At 38.8% G+C, this 18,971-nt stretch overlaps 1 protein-coding gene across 10 annotated transcripts in view; it reads right to left on the bottom strand.

Annotated features, from left to right (window-relative positions):
- COBLL1 (cordon-bleu WH2 repeat protein like 1) overlaps positions 1-18,971 on the bottom strand; it is a 171,405-nt gene that overhangs the window by 20,183 nt on the left and 132,251 nt on the right. For 6 of the 10 annotated variants that reach the window (XM_059167151.1, XM_059167146.1, XM_059167148.1 and 3 more), the window contains 3 exons: positions 2,380-2,533; positions 1,842-1,916; positions 107-244 (listed from right to left, as the gene is read on the bottom strand). In XM_059167151.1, coding sequence (XP_059023134.1) covers positions 107-244; positions 1,842-1,916; positions 2,380-2,533 — 367 coding nt within the window. The remainder of the gene's footprint in view (positions 1-106; positions 245-1,841; positions 1,917-2,379; positions 2,534-18,971) is intronic. The other 4 variants (XM_059167147.1, XM_059167149.1, XM_059167153.1 and 1 more) reach the window with 2 other exon arrangements.

Here is an 18,971-nt window from a genome sequence, read left to right as displayed (position 1 = left end):
TGAGACCTTTTTACACAAAGGGTAGCCAAGTAATGAAATGCTGACCTGGTGATAATCTTAATCTGCATTAAACCAAGCACCAGGCAGGAAAGGCCCAGCCACCTACATGTCAGAGATGTTACGGCCGCCTCAGGCGTTCCAGGGCATTCAGAGAGAGAGGGTTCATCCAGCAGTCTGGGCACAGTACAGTGTTCGTGACTGGGGAGCCCGGGGCCAAGGGAGGAGTCTGCCAAAGAAGTAAAATCTGTGGAAATGGCACTTAGTAAACAGAGTTAAGGCAAGCAGAGAACAAGAAGCATTTCGAATAAATCAGATCTATTAGCTCACAATTATCCATGTGTTAAACGAGAAGAGCTAACGGGGGCTGGGGGGGGGGGAATAGATACCAAGCAAAGTCTGAATAGCATTCACACCTCCTTTCTAATACTTCTGAATCTTCTCATTTCACTTATATGGTTTGATATTATATAAATAAAATTCCTTTGTGAAAAAAAAGGAATTTTTTTTTTTTTTACTGTGAAGTTTTATTTGAGAACAACTTCAACATTTGAACATAAATACAAATATTACTTTAGGTTTTTTAATGAGGTTGGCAAATATATATAGATGGTTGGGATCTTTTAAGATTTTGAACATGAAAAATATACCAGGATTATGGTTAACTGACATGATGTATTATGCTAACATGTACATTTCAAAGTTGAAAGATCTTATAGTACTTGGTTTAACATTAATTCAATTGACAAAGGATTTCTAAACAGCAAATTTAAACATGTTTTGAGCTTTTCCAGAAAGTCAAGGCATGCAAAATGCATTACAAAAGGCAGACAGACAAAATATTAAAGACCATTATCTTTCGCAAATAAATTCTGCAAATACAGCAAATGAAGAGACTATAGCATGAAATAGTATTTTCAAAGGTGCTGGAGGTCCAGAAACCTGAGGTATCATTGATATTATTCTGGGTAAGACTTAAGAAATAAGAAAAGTCATGACTAGTTATATAAGAATAATGTTCTTAATCACAGAGGACAGGAGAATTCTTATATAATATGGGTCAAAATCTCAAATTCCTAAAAATCACCTAAGTATTAAAAGATTTAGGAGCATTTGGGTGCTCCTGAGTTTCTCCTGTGCTTATGAACATTAATTATAAAAACTAGATAGGGTTCTATTGAGCAATTTTCATACCTATAAAATTATACCCATGCTAAAGTGCTGACAGAGTAATATTCTATTTTTAGTTAGACATTAGTCTTTCATATTCATTTATAGCTAACATTAAGTCTAAGAATTAAGAAATTTTACCATATTTATTCTTATAATAGCTACTATTAAAACATAGGGAAACAGTATTAAGTTAATTTTTACTGGCATTTCATTTATTTAAAGAATCCAAAATGACACCATATAATAGGAAATACTTCAAGATAACAAATTTTTACCGCTTAACTAGGACACTATGTACATCAGATTCATACCTACGACAGTTGTGTAAACAATGGTACCTTACACACTGGTGTAAGTTTCTTCTGAACACACTAAGGTACATTCCTAACTAACATGTGTCATTCCTCTTGGAGGAATGACACGTTAGTAACCAGACTTGGCATAAGGAAAGTTCTTTCGGTACTATCACAAAACTAAAATTTTGAGTCCTGTCAGTTTCATACTCAACCCAGGGTGGAAATTTTTTCGTTTCAGAATGTAAAATTTGCGAAAGAAGAGTCAAAGCATCTGTGTCTCTTTCACAGACAGAGAATTATAACTAGATTCATTCCTCAACGACCTTGAAATGTCTTTTTCCAGGAACTACGTGATGTGGAGTAAAGGTGTCCTACCTGGGCTGGGCAGCCGATCAGGAGAGTTTGCTTCCAAAACACCGTCCGAAGGAACTGCGCATCCTGCCTGCAAGACTGGGAGACAGAAGCAGTACACCTTACAAACAAGTCACAGATATAGTAATCCCTTAGTAGCTTAATTCATGTGTATGTAATTTGGGAAGAGATAGCCCTAACTTTGTTAGAAGCCATTTCACCATCCAGCTTTGAAGCAACTAAAATCGACTTAGCTCCCCCTTCCTACAGGGAGTCAATCCTGGAACGAGAGTGTCCTGAAGAGATTCACAGATGACCACACACTCAATCTGAGGGTCAGGGAGCCAGGCAATTTTTTTTTTTTTTTATGTTGCGGATTTTTAAAAGGTAGTTAAGTGAGAATAATCAGGGGCTATCTAAATATTATTAAAATTAATTAAAAAGCCTTAGTGTAAGTATCATCTTTTAGTAAGAAGACCTGATTTATAACCTCTATCACTTGACTGTCTGTCTGAAATAAGACCTAATGCACACGTAATGTTAATGGGAAAAGACACGTTACCAGTGCTGGGACTGTTGTCATCACTTTGATGCAGGGGTACTTTGGAGGGTGGGGAAGGTGCTTTTCGCTTTGTCCTCTTCAAAGATGAACTGCCGGCAGATGTGCTGCTGAGCTGCAGAGAGCCGGTCCTCACAATGCCTGTTCCACACGGGCTCTGGGAAACAAAACGACCAGACACGATCTCTGTTTAGAAATGAATAGCGAACTCCGGGAAGATCCTGACCTTTACATCGACTACTTCATATGCCGAGATGCAACATAAGAGTCATTCCTTCAAAACACATTTAGGGTGCATCTGCCGTGTGCCAGGAGCTGAGCTAGGAGATGGAAACACAGCAAAATAAAATAGGGTCCTTCTCAAAAATCTTAGGCCAGGATGGAAGAATGGCATACGAATAACCAATTATCATGTGGAGGACCCATAAGCATAAGAGTGAAAAACTAGCTTTCAGAGAAAAATAGGGAGAAAATATGGATGTAGAGCAAGAGGCGGAAAGGGAAGAATGTCTGTACGTTAAAACAGCTGGCTCGATTAATCTTTCCTTTTTAGTACTAATGTATTAATGACAAACATCTCAAAAATTTATGTCTACCCACGGCAAGGTCACTTGAGGTCACCGGCTCTCTCCAGAGCCAGCGCTCACACGCCTGGCATGTGACTGTCCATGGACCTGAAGACAGGCCTGCCTCAGCGCCACCTGCCGCCCCCTGGCGCACTGCCACGTCGTCTCACTCTTTTTCTTTATGACTGACCTGCTTCCAAGAGTTGTTCATAGTTTGTTTGTTTTTTTTTGTCTCCAACTTCTCATCCCCCACATGAACACTTCCAACCAGATATTTCCCAACTTTTGATCCAGTAAAATTATTCCTATCAAAGTCATCAATGATCACCACCACCACGAAACTAGTGGTTAATTTTTAGAACTCATTTATTTGATCTGTCTGTAGCACTCGACAGAATAGGCCACACTCTCACAATTCTTTTTCTTACTTCCAGGTTACCACATCCCTACTCTGCACAGATCTCAATGCTCCATTTTCTCTTAGGGCTCCTTCTCATCTCCGTCCTTGGGAACACGCTCTTCAGTGTCTATGTTCACTCGGTTGGTAATCTCCTTTATTCCCTTGGATTTATGTATTATTCATATGCCAATTAATTCCAAACTTGTGCCTCCATCCTGGACCCTTATCTGATCTCCACTTAATATACCCAGACCTAATCCAGCAAGGAAAGACTTAAAACCTGCCACCCAAACCCAGATTGATTCAGTCCCTACAGCCAATTCTGATTAAACCTAAGGGCCCTCCCTCTACCCCTGTCCCCCTCCAGAGTGGATGTGGACACAGATCCTTAATTGCCATTTGGACTTTTGAAACAATCAGAAGAAGGACTCTTGGCAATAAAGGGCTGAGAAGAAATGCACTATAACATACAGCTGGATGAGTAGTATTTAAATATCCTTTTGAGTAGAATATAAAGTTTTCTTCTTATTGATTAATGATATATCCCTGTGCTTGGAAACTTTCATTTGCTATCTTATAAAATTAACAAGTTGAGAAGTCATTAGGAAAAAGGTGAAAAATTCTTCTTAAATAATGCAACACTTCACTTTTCAAAATGATGATGTAACTATCAAAAGCTGTAGAATATGTCATTTTATTTCTCAGGTGAATTTACTCTATAAAGCCCTATCAAGGCACAACTCCTTTCTCTCACAGACCTACTTTACTGGTAAGAACATAGTTAGTGATCAATAAGTAACTGCTGAATGCACAAATTTGGGGCAGCATTTGATTTTCCTCCTATGTCCACGCTGAAAACTTGTTTCCTGTGCTTAGACTGATTGCTTTCATGAGGTTTAGGATGCAAACCTGTGTTGCTCTTTGTGCCAGATTCCCAATCACCGTCATTTATTGGCCTTTTCTATTACCTGATAAAAGCAGTCATGACTTGAATTAGTCATGAATTTTTCAAATGACAGAATCTTTCTACGAGTTAGAGCTCTTAAATTTTGGTCATAATAAAACATACTGTATAGAAACTAAAGGGTAGAATTTATATGGCAGACTCCAAAGTTTATATGAACCTATCCATAACTCAAAGGCAAAATAAAAATAGACTCACATATTTCACTTATGTCCCCAGAGGTCTTAAAATAAGCAAACTTTTATTTTTGTACAGGATATTTATATTTCTATGGATAAGGAATTTAAAATTTGTCAAAATATACAGACTTTAGTTTTACTAAAACATTTTCAATAGCATTTATGAAGGCAGCTGAGGGAAAAGCAGAGCAAAGACATGAACTTTTTGAAGGAGGACATCTTTTATAACTTTATCCTACAGAATTTAATTCCCTTGACCCTGTTGTGCAGGTATAACATGAAAACAAATGGACATACACTATAGAGCTGCAATGGAACCACAGAGACCAGGAAGGAAAATGTTAAGACAGCATGACTGTCACTGAGTGGTACCAGAAAGATGCAAGTGACCTGTCATAACTAGACTCCATGCTATAATTAATGGTTAAGACTTACTACGTTTATGACAAAAATGTAAATTTAACAACTTATGTAGGATAGGCAAAGGGCAGAAGTTTTCAGGGAATACGAATGATCAGTTTAGATAATCAGCTAAGAAGGAAAGGTAAGGTAAATATAAATCAGACTTGGGAGTTATTTTGTATTAAAATAAAACATCACTATTAAGACCAAAGTAGAGGAGACCCTGGACCATGAGAAAGGGATGTCCTAGGGCGCCTGGGTGGCTCAGTCGGTTAAGCCTCGGCCTTCGGCTCAGGTCATGATCCCAGGGTCCTGGGAATCAAACCCCTCATCGGGCTCCCTGCTCAGTAAGGAGCCTGCTTCTCCCCCTCCCTTTGCTTCTCCCTCTACTTTTTGTGCTCCCTCTCCTTTCTCTCTCCTCCTCTGTGTCCAATAAATAAGATCTTTAAAAAAAAAAAAAAAAAGGAGGGAGAGAGAAAGGGATGTTCCATATCTACTGCAAACAGTCTTTTCTTGAGTAAAAGCCAAGAGGAAAAGAAGCATTCGAGTTAGAAGTTCTAGGTGTTCCTAAATAGACTGTAACCAAGAAAAGTGGTGTATACTGAGGAATGTGGGTGCAGTATATGCAGCCAGCATACAAGAATAGAGCACTTCTAACCCAAGAAGGACAACTTCTAGAAAGCAGATTCACTAAACCACCACAGCTGCTTAAGTAAACACATCATGAGATCCCATACAAAATGCTATGGAAAGAAAAGCAAAAATGAACTATATGGACTTCATCAAGATAAAAGCCTTCTGCACAGCAAAGGAAACAAACAACAAAACCAAAAGGTAACCTACAGAATGGGAGAAGATATTTACAAATGACATATCTGATAAAGGGTTAGTATCCAAAATCTATGTAGAACTTATCAAGCTCAACACCCAAAAAAACAAATAATGCAGTTAAGAAATGGGCAAAGGAACGCCTGGGTGGATCAGTTAAGTGTCTGCCTTTGGTTCGGGTCATGAATCCAGGGTTCTGGGATTGAGCCCTGCAACAGTCTCCATGTTCAGTGGGGAGCCTGCTTCTCCCTCTGCCCCTCTCCCTGCTCATGCTTTCTCTCTCTCTCTCTCTATATATATATATATATCTCTCTGACAAATAATTAAACAAAATCTTTGAAAAAAGAAATGGGAAGAAGATATGAATAGACATTTTTCCAAAGAAGGCATACAGATGGCCAACAGACACATGAAAAGATGCTCAGCATCACTCATCAACAAGGAAATGCAAACGAAAACTACAATGAGATGGGTCAGAATGGCTAAAGTCAACAACACGGGAAACTGACGTTGGCAAGGATGCAGAGGAAGGGGAATGTTCTTACGCTGTTGGTGGGAATGCAAGCTGGTGCAGCCACTCTGGGAAACAGTATGGATGGTCCTCAAAAAGTTACAAACAGAGCTACCCTACGACCCAGGAATTGCACTACTAGATATATACCCAAAGGATACAAAAATACCAACTCAGAGGGGCACATGCACCCTGATGTCAATAGCATTGTCAACAAAGCCAAATCATGTTAAAAGCCCAAGTGTCCATCAACTGAGAGATGGATAAAGAAGATGTGGTGTGTGTCCGTGTGTGTGTGTGTGCGCATATGTATGTGTGTGTGTGTATATATATACACATACATATGTATATATATACACACACACGTGTGTGTGTGTGTGTATATGTGTGTGTGTGTGTGTATAATGGAATTAAATTACTCAGCCATAAAAAAGAATGGAATTTTGCCATTTGCAATGATGTGGATGTGGATGGAGCTAGAGGGTATTCAGCTAAGCAAAATAAGTCAGTCAGAGAAAGACAAATACCATATGATCTCACTCATATGTAGAAGTGAAGAAAAAGAATAGATGAACACAGGGGAAAGAAAAAAGAGAGGGAGGCAAAAAAGACTTTTTTAAAAAAAGATGTTATTTATTTGATAGAGCACAAGCAGGGAGTGGGGTAGGTAGGGGCAGAGGGAGAGGGAGAAACAGAGAGCCTGACACAGTGCTTGATCCCAAGACCCCGAGATCATGCCTGAGCCAATCCTGGGATCATGACCTGAGCCAAAGGCAGACACTTAAGTGACTGAGCCAGCCAGGCTCCCTGAGAGACTACAGAGAACAAACTGAGGGTTGCTGGAGGGAGGTGGGTGGGGGATGGGCTAAATGGGGGATAGGGATTAAGGAAGGCATTTGCTGTGTTGAGCACTGGGTGTTATATGTAGGTGGTGAATCACTAAATTCTGCTCCTGAAACTAATACTACATTATATGTGAATTAGAATTTAAATAAAAACTTGAAACATTAAAAACAAATGAAAGGCTAAAAAAAAATTTTAATAAAAGAAAGAAAATAGGCGAGCAAGGCCATCAGTGTCTAACCAAGCTGCATGCTTAAGTCCTAGTTTTGCTGTGCCCTTCAGGAGTGTGCGCCTAATAGTCTCCTAACCGCCCTACCCCTGCATTAGTCAGGCTTGAGCTACTGGGTATTTTTGAAGGTGAGTTTGTGTCTAACTGGAGAGAGGCTTCTAGAGGGTTTGCAAGTTGGAAGGCGGCCTAGTGTAATGCTTACCAAACAAATGAGCTTTGTTTGGGCTTTGCCAGGGCTTGAACTTGGGAGCATGGCCATCTAGTGTCTCTGTAGCGTTCAGCTCCTCATCTATAAGGTGAGGAAAGTAAGAGCACCTACACCTCAGAAGGGTCCGGATGCTTATGGGAAATGGCATGTGTGAAAACTCAGCACAGTGCTTAGTATATAGAACCTGCTTCGTAAACATTAGCTGATGTTACATGCAGCTCATCTACTTTTAAGTACGTGAACATGATCTGTAAATAAAATAAGCAAATGATAGTTCCTACATAGATTGAAAAGTATGGATAAAAGGAGGTACTTATTCGAAGACTATACTTTGTCCTCAGTGATGGTGGTTAAGAGTCCTGTTAGAGTCCATCTCCATAATAATCAACCTTAAGACCCCAACATAGCGCCCAGTGTTCAGGAACTGGTGTTTAGTCCACTGCGGAAGCCAGATTCATTGTGTGTAATTCACTGTGTGTAAAAACTCCTCCTTGGTTACCTCAGGCAGCTCTATCCTCCCCAAGGGAATTTAATAAAAGCACAATACTTCACACTAATTTGCTAAATCTTGGGGATGGGTATATGAATTTTTGTATAATATGTAAATTTGAATATTTCATAAATTTAATGTAAAGAATTAAAGTTGAAAAACTATTTAGAGTGGTTTTTAGCTTCCAGCACCAAAATAAATTTTTAAAAAGAAGTTGAGATTAAACTATATTTAAGTCCAAAGCGTTTACAAAATAAGAACACAGGGAAGTTTCTACTTACTAGGGTAAAACATTTTGGTTAATGATTAGAGATGTTCAATTATTTACTTTAGTTAGAGTCACTAAGTCTGCCTGCCATTAGCAAAAACTGCACCCTTAACAGAAATGCACATCACTGAGCTTTACAGTCTGTGAAAAGGAAAATACTGCACAGAGAAGAGAACACTAGCGAAAGTGGCAAGGTCAAGTTGAAAACCATGCCAGATACTTAATCCCTCAGAATTCACACCCAGATCAGGATTTACTGGTTCAAAATGGAACTAAATTTAGCTGAAGAAAATGGAATTGAATGGCATTCAGTAGATTTACTGAGTCCTAGCTCTGTACAAGTTATTAGATCACTTATTAATCACTGTTGAATTATACGAAGTGGGTCACTGAAATCAATAGATTCTGTAGAAAAGAGTAAAGGAAAAACTACAAATAGAAAAATAAGAAAAAAATTTGAATCAAAGGACAGAAATACGGTAGCCCAGCTTCAAGGACATTGTTAAATGTTTCTGTTAGAAGCTTTGGGGTTTTATTTCCATTTATGATTTCTACACGTGGAGAGGAATGGGATAGAGAAGAAAACCTAGGCCACCCCTTGAAACTCTTAAAACTCACCTTTTTTCCTTAAATGCCAGAATCACATTATCCTTCTCCAACCTGAATATTCTCTATAAATATTACAACATACTATTTAATTTACTATGAATCATATCCTTATGCATGACCTGTTACCTAACTAACTAAAGGTCAAGTCTGAACTCTTAACTCTCTTTTTTTTTTTTTTTAAGATTTTATTTATTTATTTGAGAGAGAGAGAGCACAAGAGAACACAAGCACAGGGGGCACCAGAGGGGGAGAGAGAGAAGCAGGGAACCGGAAGCAGGGCTTGACCCCGGGACCATGACTTGTGCCAATGGCAGACACTTAACCAACTAAGCCACCCAGACACCCCAGGTCTGAATTCTTAATTCCTGATGGAAGAATTCTTTCTAAAATAAGTTTACAAGTTGAACAACAGGTCAGTTTTCTTAAACTTCAAAACATATAATTATAATAAAGTAAATGTAATATAGAAGTATGAAGTATTATAATGAATTTGCAAAATAAGCAAAGTTGTACCGGCAAGTTTTTTTTAATCACAATGAATTCAGTTTTACTATTGATTTGATCATAAAATTGGCAAAAATCTCCTATAAGATACAAACAATACATACAATGATGAGGGGAAAAAAGAAAAAAATCCTTGTAAACTCTAACCAGTACAGGTTACCTCACAGAAGTTTTGGTGTCCAGCCTTTTATACATATCCACTATACTTGGTTATACACATACATGCATTTTTTTACTTGAATGAAGGCATATATGCCAGTTTCTCTCTTCATGAAGCCTTTAAAATAAAATGCTATTTTGGTGAGGCTAGGGATGTTTGTATTGCTGCCCTGAATCTCCTTCCACACCCATCCCCTCCCTTAAATGGCACGTGCTCCTAAAATCTAGAACTTCTCTATCCTACTTTCATGTTCTTTCAATAAACCTGTTTAAAGATCCTTCATTGACAGAACTGAAAGTCTTTGCCTGTCTAGGTCAACGTAGATGAAGAAAACCCCTATCAGGAACTAGAGGTGATGTGTCCCGTCCCAGACTACTGTATATAAGGGAAAGAGAAACAGGGTAGTAGTATCAGGGCCTGGAGCTCTTAAAGCCACACTATGGAAGCAGTCATCTATTCTGCCAGTTTTAAGGGTGTTCCTATCAACTTGCTGAAATAAATTCTATGACAGCAAGCAATGAGATTAGAGCTGGGTTCACTTAGAGGTGTCTAAATACCACCACCACTTGTATCTTTTTTGGTTACTAAAATTATAATCCCTTCAGAGGATTCTTGGTGGCCAAGCTTGTTACTAGATTTCTCAAAATGGTCTAGATTCAAATTCCTTATTAGTCAATGATATCACCTGCATCCTCCAATTAACAAATTCATTAACTTGAGCATATCTTCCTCAAACTCTGTATCCTCTACCTCATTTTATTGATGTCCAAAGCACCAGGGTTCACTTTTGTGTTATAGTCAGAGGTTCAGGGAGAAAGATGTCAGTTAATCCATGTTGTTGTTGTTTTTTAAAGATTTTATTTATTTATTTGACAGACAGAGATAGCAAGTAGGCAGAGAGGCAGGCAGAGAGAGAAAGGAGGCAGCAGGCTCCCTGCTGAGAAGAGAGCCTAATGCGGGGCTTGATCCCAGGACCCTGAGATCATGACCTGAGCCAAATGCAGAGGCTTAACCCACTGAGCCACCCAGGCGCCCCAGTTAATCCATGTTTTACTTCGTTATTGTACTTTAGAGTTTCAAAAATCCTCAGAGAAGTAATACTAGGACTAGGCATCAATATCTGATTAATACTGATCAAACCAAAGATCCACGTAACAAAGCACTTTTATCTGTTAAAGGCCAATTATAAAAGATAACGAAAGATAAAATAATTTGGCCACACTAGAGTTGGAAGAGACCTTTGGAAATTTAGTTACAAAATCTTATTGTACAGAGGGAAACCTAAGCCACAAAGAAGTTCAATGGCTTGTTCTTCAAGGTAGAAGACAAAGAAGGCAATGAGAAGAATTATGATAAGAGACCTATTGGTAGACTCAAGACTCTCTCTCAAGCCAGAGTAGGGTTGCTTCTACCATAGTATACTTCCTTTCCAGCCCTTCTTCATGTAGGTCAGAGACAGGCAAACAAACAAAAAACCCACATATTGTTCAACCTGGGTTATATACTCTTGCAAGGTTTTTAAATTTCTCTCCCTAAGGCAACCTGTGCTTTCATTTCATCAACACTATAATACTTTGAGATATCATAAAACCAAGTCTTATTAGTGATAATCCCTTACTAATGACATTTTTTAAATGTCCAAAGATAAGGGCCTAACTCAGTAATACATCTCAGATGAAAAAAGAGAAGATAAATCAGGAGAAATCAGAGGTCAGGATCAAGTTAAAAAGACAGACTACGGTGGTAATTAAGGTTCTCCATGGTCAGTGATCAGAACAAAAAAATGTCCAGGGGTAGGGTAGGAGAGTAGGGAACATCTATATATTAACTGACTTATGGCCCCCACCAGAGTAAAGCAGCAACCAAGGGAACAAACAGTGATCAACTCAGTTAATCTTGGAAAGGGGGCCAAGGCTGTATGGCAGGTGTTACCCAAGTGACCCCATAGTTTTATCCCCATGGCTTCAGGAAAGAGGCCTGCTTTTCTCTGCCCTGGTCTCTGGTATATGCTGGTTACCAAAGAAAGGCATGTTCTCGCCCATGAGGTCCTAAATGTCATAGTGGTAGAAAGCCTAAGTAAGCTTCATTCTATAGGAACTTGTAGAGGAAGATTCCTAAAACTGATTATCTTAAATATTTTATTAATTCAGTATGTACTTCAGAAAGACACAACTTTTGTGTACTGGTAGATAAGGGAGAAAAATCCACACTAACTCCATTAATGGCCTATTATTCTTTGAAGTGTATTATTCTTTAAAGTCTAACAGCTTTATAATGAGCATAGTTCCTTATGTTTGGGTCGGAGGTGAAGCTGGCAGAAACCTAAAAAGTAATGGCTCAGAGGAATTTTCAAGAGCACTAAATGAGTAATGTGCTTAGTACCCTGGTCTCAAAATATTAGTAAGTGCTCCGTAAACATTGGTCATTAATTTTGCTCTTGTGATTAAGACTCTTTGAAAATGTGATTAAAACTACTAACACTAAATATATTTATATATATATGGGAAAGCCTTAAAAGGGGAAAGCAGATAATATTCTGTTATGCTGCACTGGTGCATTTCCCTACTGAATGAAACAAGTCATATTTTTGGAAATACAGACAGCTGTATCCCGTATATCAAACAAAAAATGCCATGGCAACTACTGTTCCTAGGCAATTGTAGAATTATGTGTGTGGTTTTCTTTCTATATGATAAATGTAAGTGGCGGGGAAAATCAAATGTTGTGTGATAACCTGGAGGAAAAAACCAAAAAGAGAGATTTCTTAAAGATTACAAATACATGCTCTTTTTACAACCACCTTAATGACTCTGCATAAAACATCTAGGATTAAAACTCATTAAGTGAAACAAAGACCAAATAGATTCTTGCACATTTTATAAACATATGACAATCTATCATCTTACCTGCTTATAAACCATGATAAATATTAAAAGGTAACACTGAGTAAAAAATGAATAATGTCAAATATTTCTTAAGAACAATTAAATCAGCTGTTAAAAATGAACACACTCTAAGTATTAAATTTCATTTGCATAATACTGGATGGCAAAGTATTTCCATTTCTCGCCATCTGAGTGTTTGTCTGCACCAGGATGCAAAATGAGACCAAATAAAAAGTTCAAGATATGGCAGGCCTGGGTGGCTCAGTAGGTTAAAGCCTCTGCCTTTGGCTCAGGTCGTGATCCCAGAATCCTGGGATTGAGCCTCGCATCGGGCTCTCTGCTCCACAGGGAGCCTCCTTCCCTTCCTCTCTCTCTGCCTGTCTCTCTGCCTAATTGTAATCTCTGTCTGTCATATAAATAAATAAATAATCTTTAAAAATATATATATATTCAAGATAATTCCTTATTGTGTTTCCAGCCAGAAGCCAATATCCTAAAGAAAATGGGATTCCATTCTAGTAGCCCAGGAAAAGCTGCTTTACTGCTGCATACACACATAACTCCAAGAGCCAAACCATACCAAATGTGCAAAAATAAAGAATTCTCCAAAAGCTTCTGTAGATTCTGTGGGTCAAAATTATCCCCAACTTGTGTCCAACTCTTTCTCCTCTTCTTCAAATGTAAAATCAGCCTTCATGTTGGGTGGCTCAGTGGCTCAGTGGGTTAAGCCTCTGCCTTCAGCTCAGGTTATGATTTCAGGGTCCTGGAGATCAAGCCCTGCATCAAGCTCTCTGCTCAGCGGGGAGCCTGCTTCCTCTTCTCTCTCTGCCTGCCTCTCTGCCTACTTATGATCTCTGTCTGTAACAAATAAATAAAATTTTTTAAAAAAGAAAGGTTCATTTGTCAATAATCCTAGGACATCCTTTGGCCACAGATTTTATTAAATGTGCTCTTCGTGGAAACTTGGTCAGTGAACATGGTACAGATACTGGATTTCTGAACTTAGTGTCAATCTCCGAATGCTAAGTGATTTTTGATGTAAGCCAATGTCATTGCATTTCTGACTTTTGTCATGTGTGATATAAATGATAATCTACATAAATAACTATATACACATAGTCTTATTGTAAATAACTGTATGCATTTATACAGTAATACAGGGAATATGGTTTAGGTAAACAACAGTAGGAGCCAGCCATTACATATGTTGTTGCATAAATGGCATTTCAAATCTTTAGGCAGAATCATATTCACAAAAAGCTCAAAAAGATGGGAGGAAAACTGCCAGAAAATTTCTAACTGGATAGCTGTCTTCTGCAAATAAAGATTTCCATAGAGGACAGCATATTCACCCGTATAAGGAACAGGATACAAGGCTTGAAACGTAAAGGAGTATAAGGAGCACAATACAAGGCTTAACATGTAAAAGAGTAGAAAAATGTAGAAAGTTAGAGACATGAAAAAACAATACAGTAGCAGTGACAGTAAACTACATGTTCTTCAAAATGTATCAAAAAATTTTGATCCACAGTTGCAAAACTGTACCAAAAAGCAGGTTAGGATAAATCAGTTTACTGACTGGTATCTTTATGGACTCCTCTTTAGAAACTGCACAATCAGTTGCCAGAATTAGCTCAGAAAACCAACAGCCTTTTATGTGAAGAGTTTCAGGCTAAGCTTCAAAATCACTATCCAATACTTTAATTTACCAGAATGGAGAAATGCCTTATGAAATGAGGCAAATCATTGAATACTTACAGCCAAAAAGCATAAAATAGGTGTGGAGAACAAAATTTTTGAAAGCTACCGGTAGACTGACCATAAGCCTGTGTAAGGCAAACAGAATATCAATGACTATTTAAGAGAATACTAACATGAAGGGACAGTGCAAAATGAAAAAAACTGCATAAATTAGGTATCACTTTGTCGTACATTACTGTTATTTATCTAGCTCTATTTTCTGAAACTTCACACACAAGAGATAAGCATTTGCTATTTCTAATATAATGTAACTATTTCCAGTATTTTCTTTCTGCTTCATTAAAGGATGCTTTGGAGGGGGAAAAAAAAGTAGAAAATCAGACTGTTGTAGGTCTGTTAAACAGCGCACCCTTGTGGTTTATTCTGACTCCTGAACAATAAAAATCTCCAGGATAATCTATCCAAAATTCCTCAGGGATTTGAAAATAATTTTTTTTCCAGATACTTTTTCCCCCAGCCTGCTATTACTTTCGATCATCAGAATCATAGCCTTTTTAAAGCGTCAAATTCAAAACTAAGTTGTTTAACATAAAATGTCTATAGTAATAATGACATTTTTAAATTTTAAACATAAAACAAGCAATAAAGGGGCTCTTGGGTGGCTCATTCAACCAACACTTGACTTCAGCTCAGGTCATGATCTCCAGATCATGAGATCCAGCCTCACATCAGGCTCCAAGGTGGGCGTGGAGCCTGCTTAAGATCTCTCTCTCCCGCTCCCTCTGTCCCCTGGCCCCTTCAGGCTTGCGTGCACACGCTTGGGTGTGCTCTCTTTCTCTCTCCAAAAAAAAAAAAAAAAGATAAATATGTGAGGTGATGGATGTGTTAATTAACCAGATGGCAGAAATTCTTTCACAATATATACATATTTCAAATCACCACAATGTACACTTTAAATATTTTACAGTTTTCTTTCAATTATACCACGACAAAGCTGCAAAGAAAGAAACAAAGGTATAACCACTCCCCCATTTTGATCGGTTTGTAGAGGGCCTTCAATGCATCAAACATACCTGCCAGTTATCAAAGTTTCTGCATTGGGAAGACAAGTTAAGTACTGGTCTTATCCTTACTCTGCACCCTGGATTTCTCTAAGGCATGACTTCAGCAGAAGGAAAGAAACGGACAAGGAAAGATAAGGGAGACTGAAGGGAGGACCCGCCAACGGGATACAAAAATAAAAAGAAAGCACAACCAAAGCGATCCCGAGCTTTGAAATCTGGGAGAACAAAACTGAGCCTGATTTTCAGTATGCTAATTTCCAGGTAGTGATGAGGGAATAAGCAACCCCGACTTCAGTCTGCGGCTGGAATAAAACACTGGGATTGGAATTACAAAACTGACATCGGTTTCCTAGGGCTGTCGTAACAACTTAGCATGACCGAGTGGCTCAAAACAACAGAAATTTATTCTTTCACAGTTCTGGAAGCCAGAAATCTGAAATCAAGCTTTTGGCAAGGCCATAGCTCTCTGAAAATACGAGGGGAAAATCCTGCCTTGCCTCTTCCAGCATCTGGTGGCTCCTCGAATCCCTTGGCTATGGAGGCATGACTGCAATCTCTGCCTGTATCATCACATGACCTTCTCCTTTCTGTCGTTGTGCATGTGTCTCCCCACTTACAAGAACACCAGTCTTTGGGTCTGGGCCCAGCCTAAAGTCTGCAGTGATCTTACCTCAAGATCCTTGACTTGGACATACCTTCTGGAGGGACACTATTCAAACCACGACAGTTGAAAACTCAACAAAGAACATGTCTTCTCTGAAAGAGTAGAGTGCTTATAGGCTAGGACCATGGATTCAGTACCTCCAGATTTAGGAGACAAGTAAAGGAAATGGAGGCAAGGGAAAAAAAGAGAGAGAGAGAGAGAGAGAGAGCTGAAATATAAAGAGAATCAGGACCAAGAAAGAGAGAAAAACCAAGAAAAATCAAGACCGAGGGGGTGATTTTGCACATCAAATATAGTGAGGAACTTAAGGAAATAAGTGTTGAAGGATGCCTAGGGGGGCATGAGTTCACATGAGCATGCACACACCCCAAACCATGGCTTAATTGTTAAGAATTTTTATAATGAATAAATTAAAAAATGGTTTTTCAGCTTCTCTAGGGAGGAACCAGTTATTCTGGGTCCTACTTAACAATACATCAAAGAACTACCCAGATGTCCAGATCAAAAGAAAAAATAATTAGAAAATTGTATAAAGATGTCCAGTTTGCCAAAGGCAACATATAAAAAAATAATAAGATTACTTAACATGGGAGCATCCACTGGTCATAGAGCACAGGGTGAGAATCAAAAGAAATGGTTTTTGGTGAGGCCACTGGAAGCACGGGCTAGAGTTTTAAGAAGCAGACTATTTCTCAGACAATGTCGTCCTCTTCAGTTCTAAACACAGAGGAAGTTTACCAAAACTAAATGCATGAGGTCATCTGGAATAAAGATTTGTGACCAGGAGCAAAGATTTATTTCTACATAAAGAAAAGACATGGGGGGCCTGGGTGGCTCAGTGGGTTAAAGCCTCTGCCTTCAGCTCAGGTCATGATCCCAGGGTCCTGGGATCCAGCCCCACATCAGGCTCTCCGCATAGCGGGAAGCCTGCTTCTCCCCTCTCTGCCTGCCTCTCTGTCTAGTGATCTCTATCTGTCAAATAAATAAATAAAAATCTTAAAAAAAAAAAAAGACTTTGGTAATTAAAAAATAAGTTAAGATTTTATTTATTTCTTTAACAGAGAGACAGAGAGAGAGGGAATATAAGCAGGGTGAGAGGGAGAGGGGGAAGCAGGCTCCCCGCTGAGCAGGGAGCCTGATGCAGGAGACTCGATCCCAGGACCCTGGGATCATGACCTGAGCTGAAGGCAGATGATTAACGACTGAGCCACCCAGGTGCCCTGCTAATTAAAAACTTAAAACAACCCTGAAAGTGCTGCCTTTTAAATGACTTACTAGGACGAAATGTAAAGGAGTTACAGCCACAAAATGAAGTCTTTGGGGACCCTGACTTGGCCTCTGCTTATCTCACTCAATTTCAATCTCTCCTTCTCATTCATGCCCAGACATGCCATAGTCTTCACATTCCCACCTCTTTGAAGATGCTTCCTGTTGCCTCAGGTACTTCCGCATAGATGTTAATACTGAACCCAAGAATCACCTCTTCTGTAACACTTCACCCAACTACCAAGCAGTTACTTTGAAAAACTTTGTAGCAAATGATTCTATCATTTGAAAAAATAACAAATCCTCCTGATTTTTAAGATGAGATTTTATACCAGGGACGTCAGACAAGAAAATCTTAATAGAAATAAGAAGACTGGGTGCCTGGGTGGCTCAGTGGGTTAAGTCTCTGCCTTAGGCTCAGGTCATGATCTCAGGGTCCTGGGATCAAATCCCACATCAGGCTCTCTGCTCAGCAGGGAGCCTGCTTCCTCCCTCTCTCTCTGCCTGCCTCTCTGCCTACTTGTGATCTCTGTCTGTCAAAAAAAAATAAACACAATCTTAAAAAAAAGAAGAAGACAGCTTAGCAGATGATTAGTTATTTTCCAAATAACTACTGAGTTTAAGCTTTTTTGTTGTTGTTGTGTTCAAACGAGAGAGACAGCAATGCATGCAGGGGATGGGGGTCTGGAGGGGTATGGAGCAGGCAGAGGGAGTGGACTCTGCTGAGCAGGGAGCCTGACACAGGGCTCAATCCTGAGACTCCAGGATCATGACCTGAGCTGAGCCACCCAGCTGCCTTGCTATTTACTTTTTAAAGGCATATATGAGGGACGCCTGGGTGGCTCAGTTGGTTAAGCGGCTGCCTTAGGCTCAGGTCATGATCCCAGCGTCCTGGGATCGAGTCCCACATCGGGCTCCTTGCTCAGCAGGGAGCCTGCTTCTCCCTCTGCCTCTGCCTGCCATTCTGTCTGCCTATGCTCACTCTCTCTCCCTCTCTCTCTGATAAATAAATAAATAAATCTTTGAAAAAAAAATAAAAATAAAAATAAAGGCATATATGATAGTTTATAAATTACAACTAAAAACTATATTAAAAACTTTTGAAGTTAAGAAAACACAGAAATGTTTACTGTTGGTTGGGAGGAGTTAGTTTACTTACACATTTAGTTTACTAAACTTCCAAGGGTAAATAAAACCCTTAAGTAGATATAAGAAAACTTCTCAGTGTCTCAAATATCTCAAAATAAAATTTGCTCTCAAAGTTACTTGAATCATTTGTCTGATAATAAGCAACAAAATATAGTGTCTCATGTTTAATCGCATTTACTTAAAACTTTATTTATAGTCCACATGAATAAAGCAAAGAATGTACACACTATAGGCATAAAAAGTAGTTGGCAAATGAATTTCCACAAAACATCACACTCCGGAAAAGGTGGGAGTACAAAGAAGCAATAGTAAGTCGGTATGGGCGAAAGATGAACCCAGAACACTGCTTTGGGCATAAGAGTAGATAAAAGTAACTGCAATATAATCTACATAAAAAGGCTTTTTTTTTTTTAAAACTATGGAGTGTCTATCTACCAACAAGACACACAGATTTCCCTGTGAGCATCTCAGAGTCAGATCAAGAAGATACATCTAGTTAGAAACCCATGAATGCAACATAACAACTTTGGTGCTATGAAAAAAAAAGTTTAAAATTGAGTATTTGCATTCCCGATATGTGCATTAACCAAGACCTCTGGTTGGGCCTTAATAAGCCAAGTCTTTAAGGTTTATGGGTGATTTATTTGCTTGAAGATAAAAGCTACTTATAATTGACACATTGATTCTTTATTGCATCACAGAACT

Source organism: Mustela lutreola, chromosome 3, assembly GCF_030435805.1.
Source record: "Mustela lutreola isolate mMusLut2 chromosome 3, mMusLut2.pri, whole genome shotgun sequence".
Classification (NCBI taxonomy): Eukaryota; Metazoa; Chordata; class Mammalia; order Carnivora; family Mustelidae; genus Mustela; species Mustela lutreola.
The sequence above is the reverse complement of the archived record's forward strand: the minus strand, read 5'-3'. Positions and strand labels throughout refer to the sequence as shown.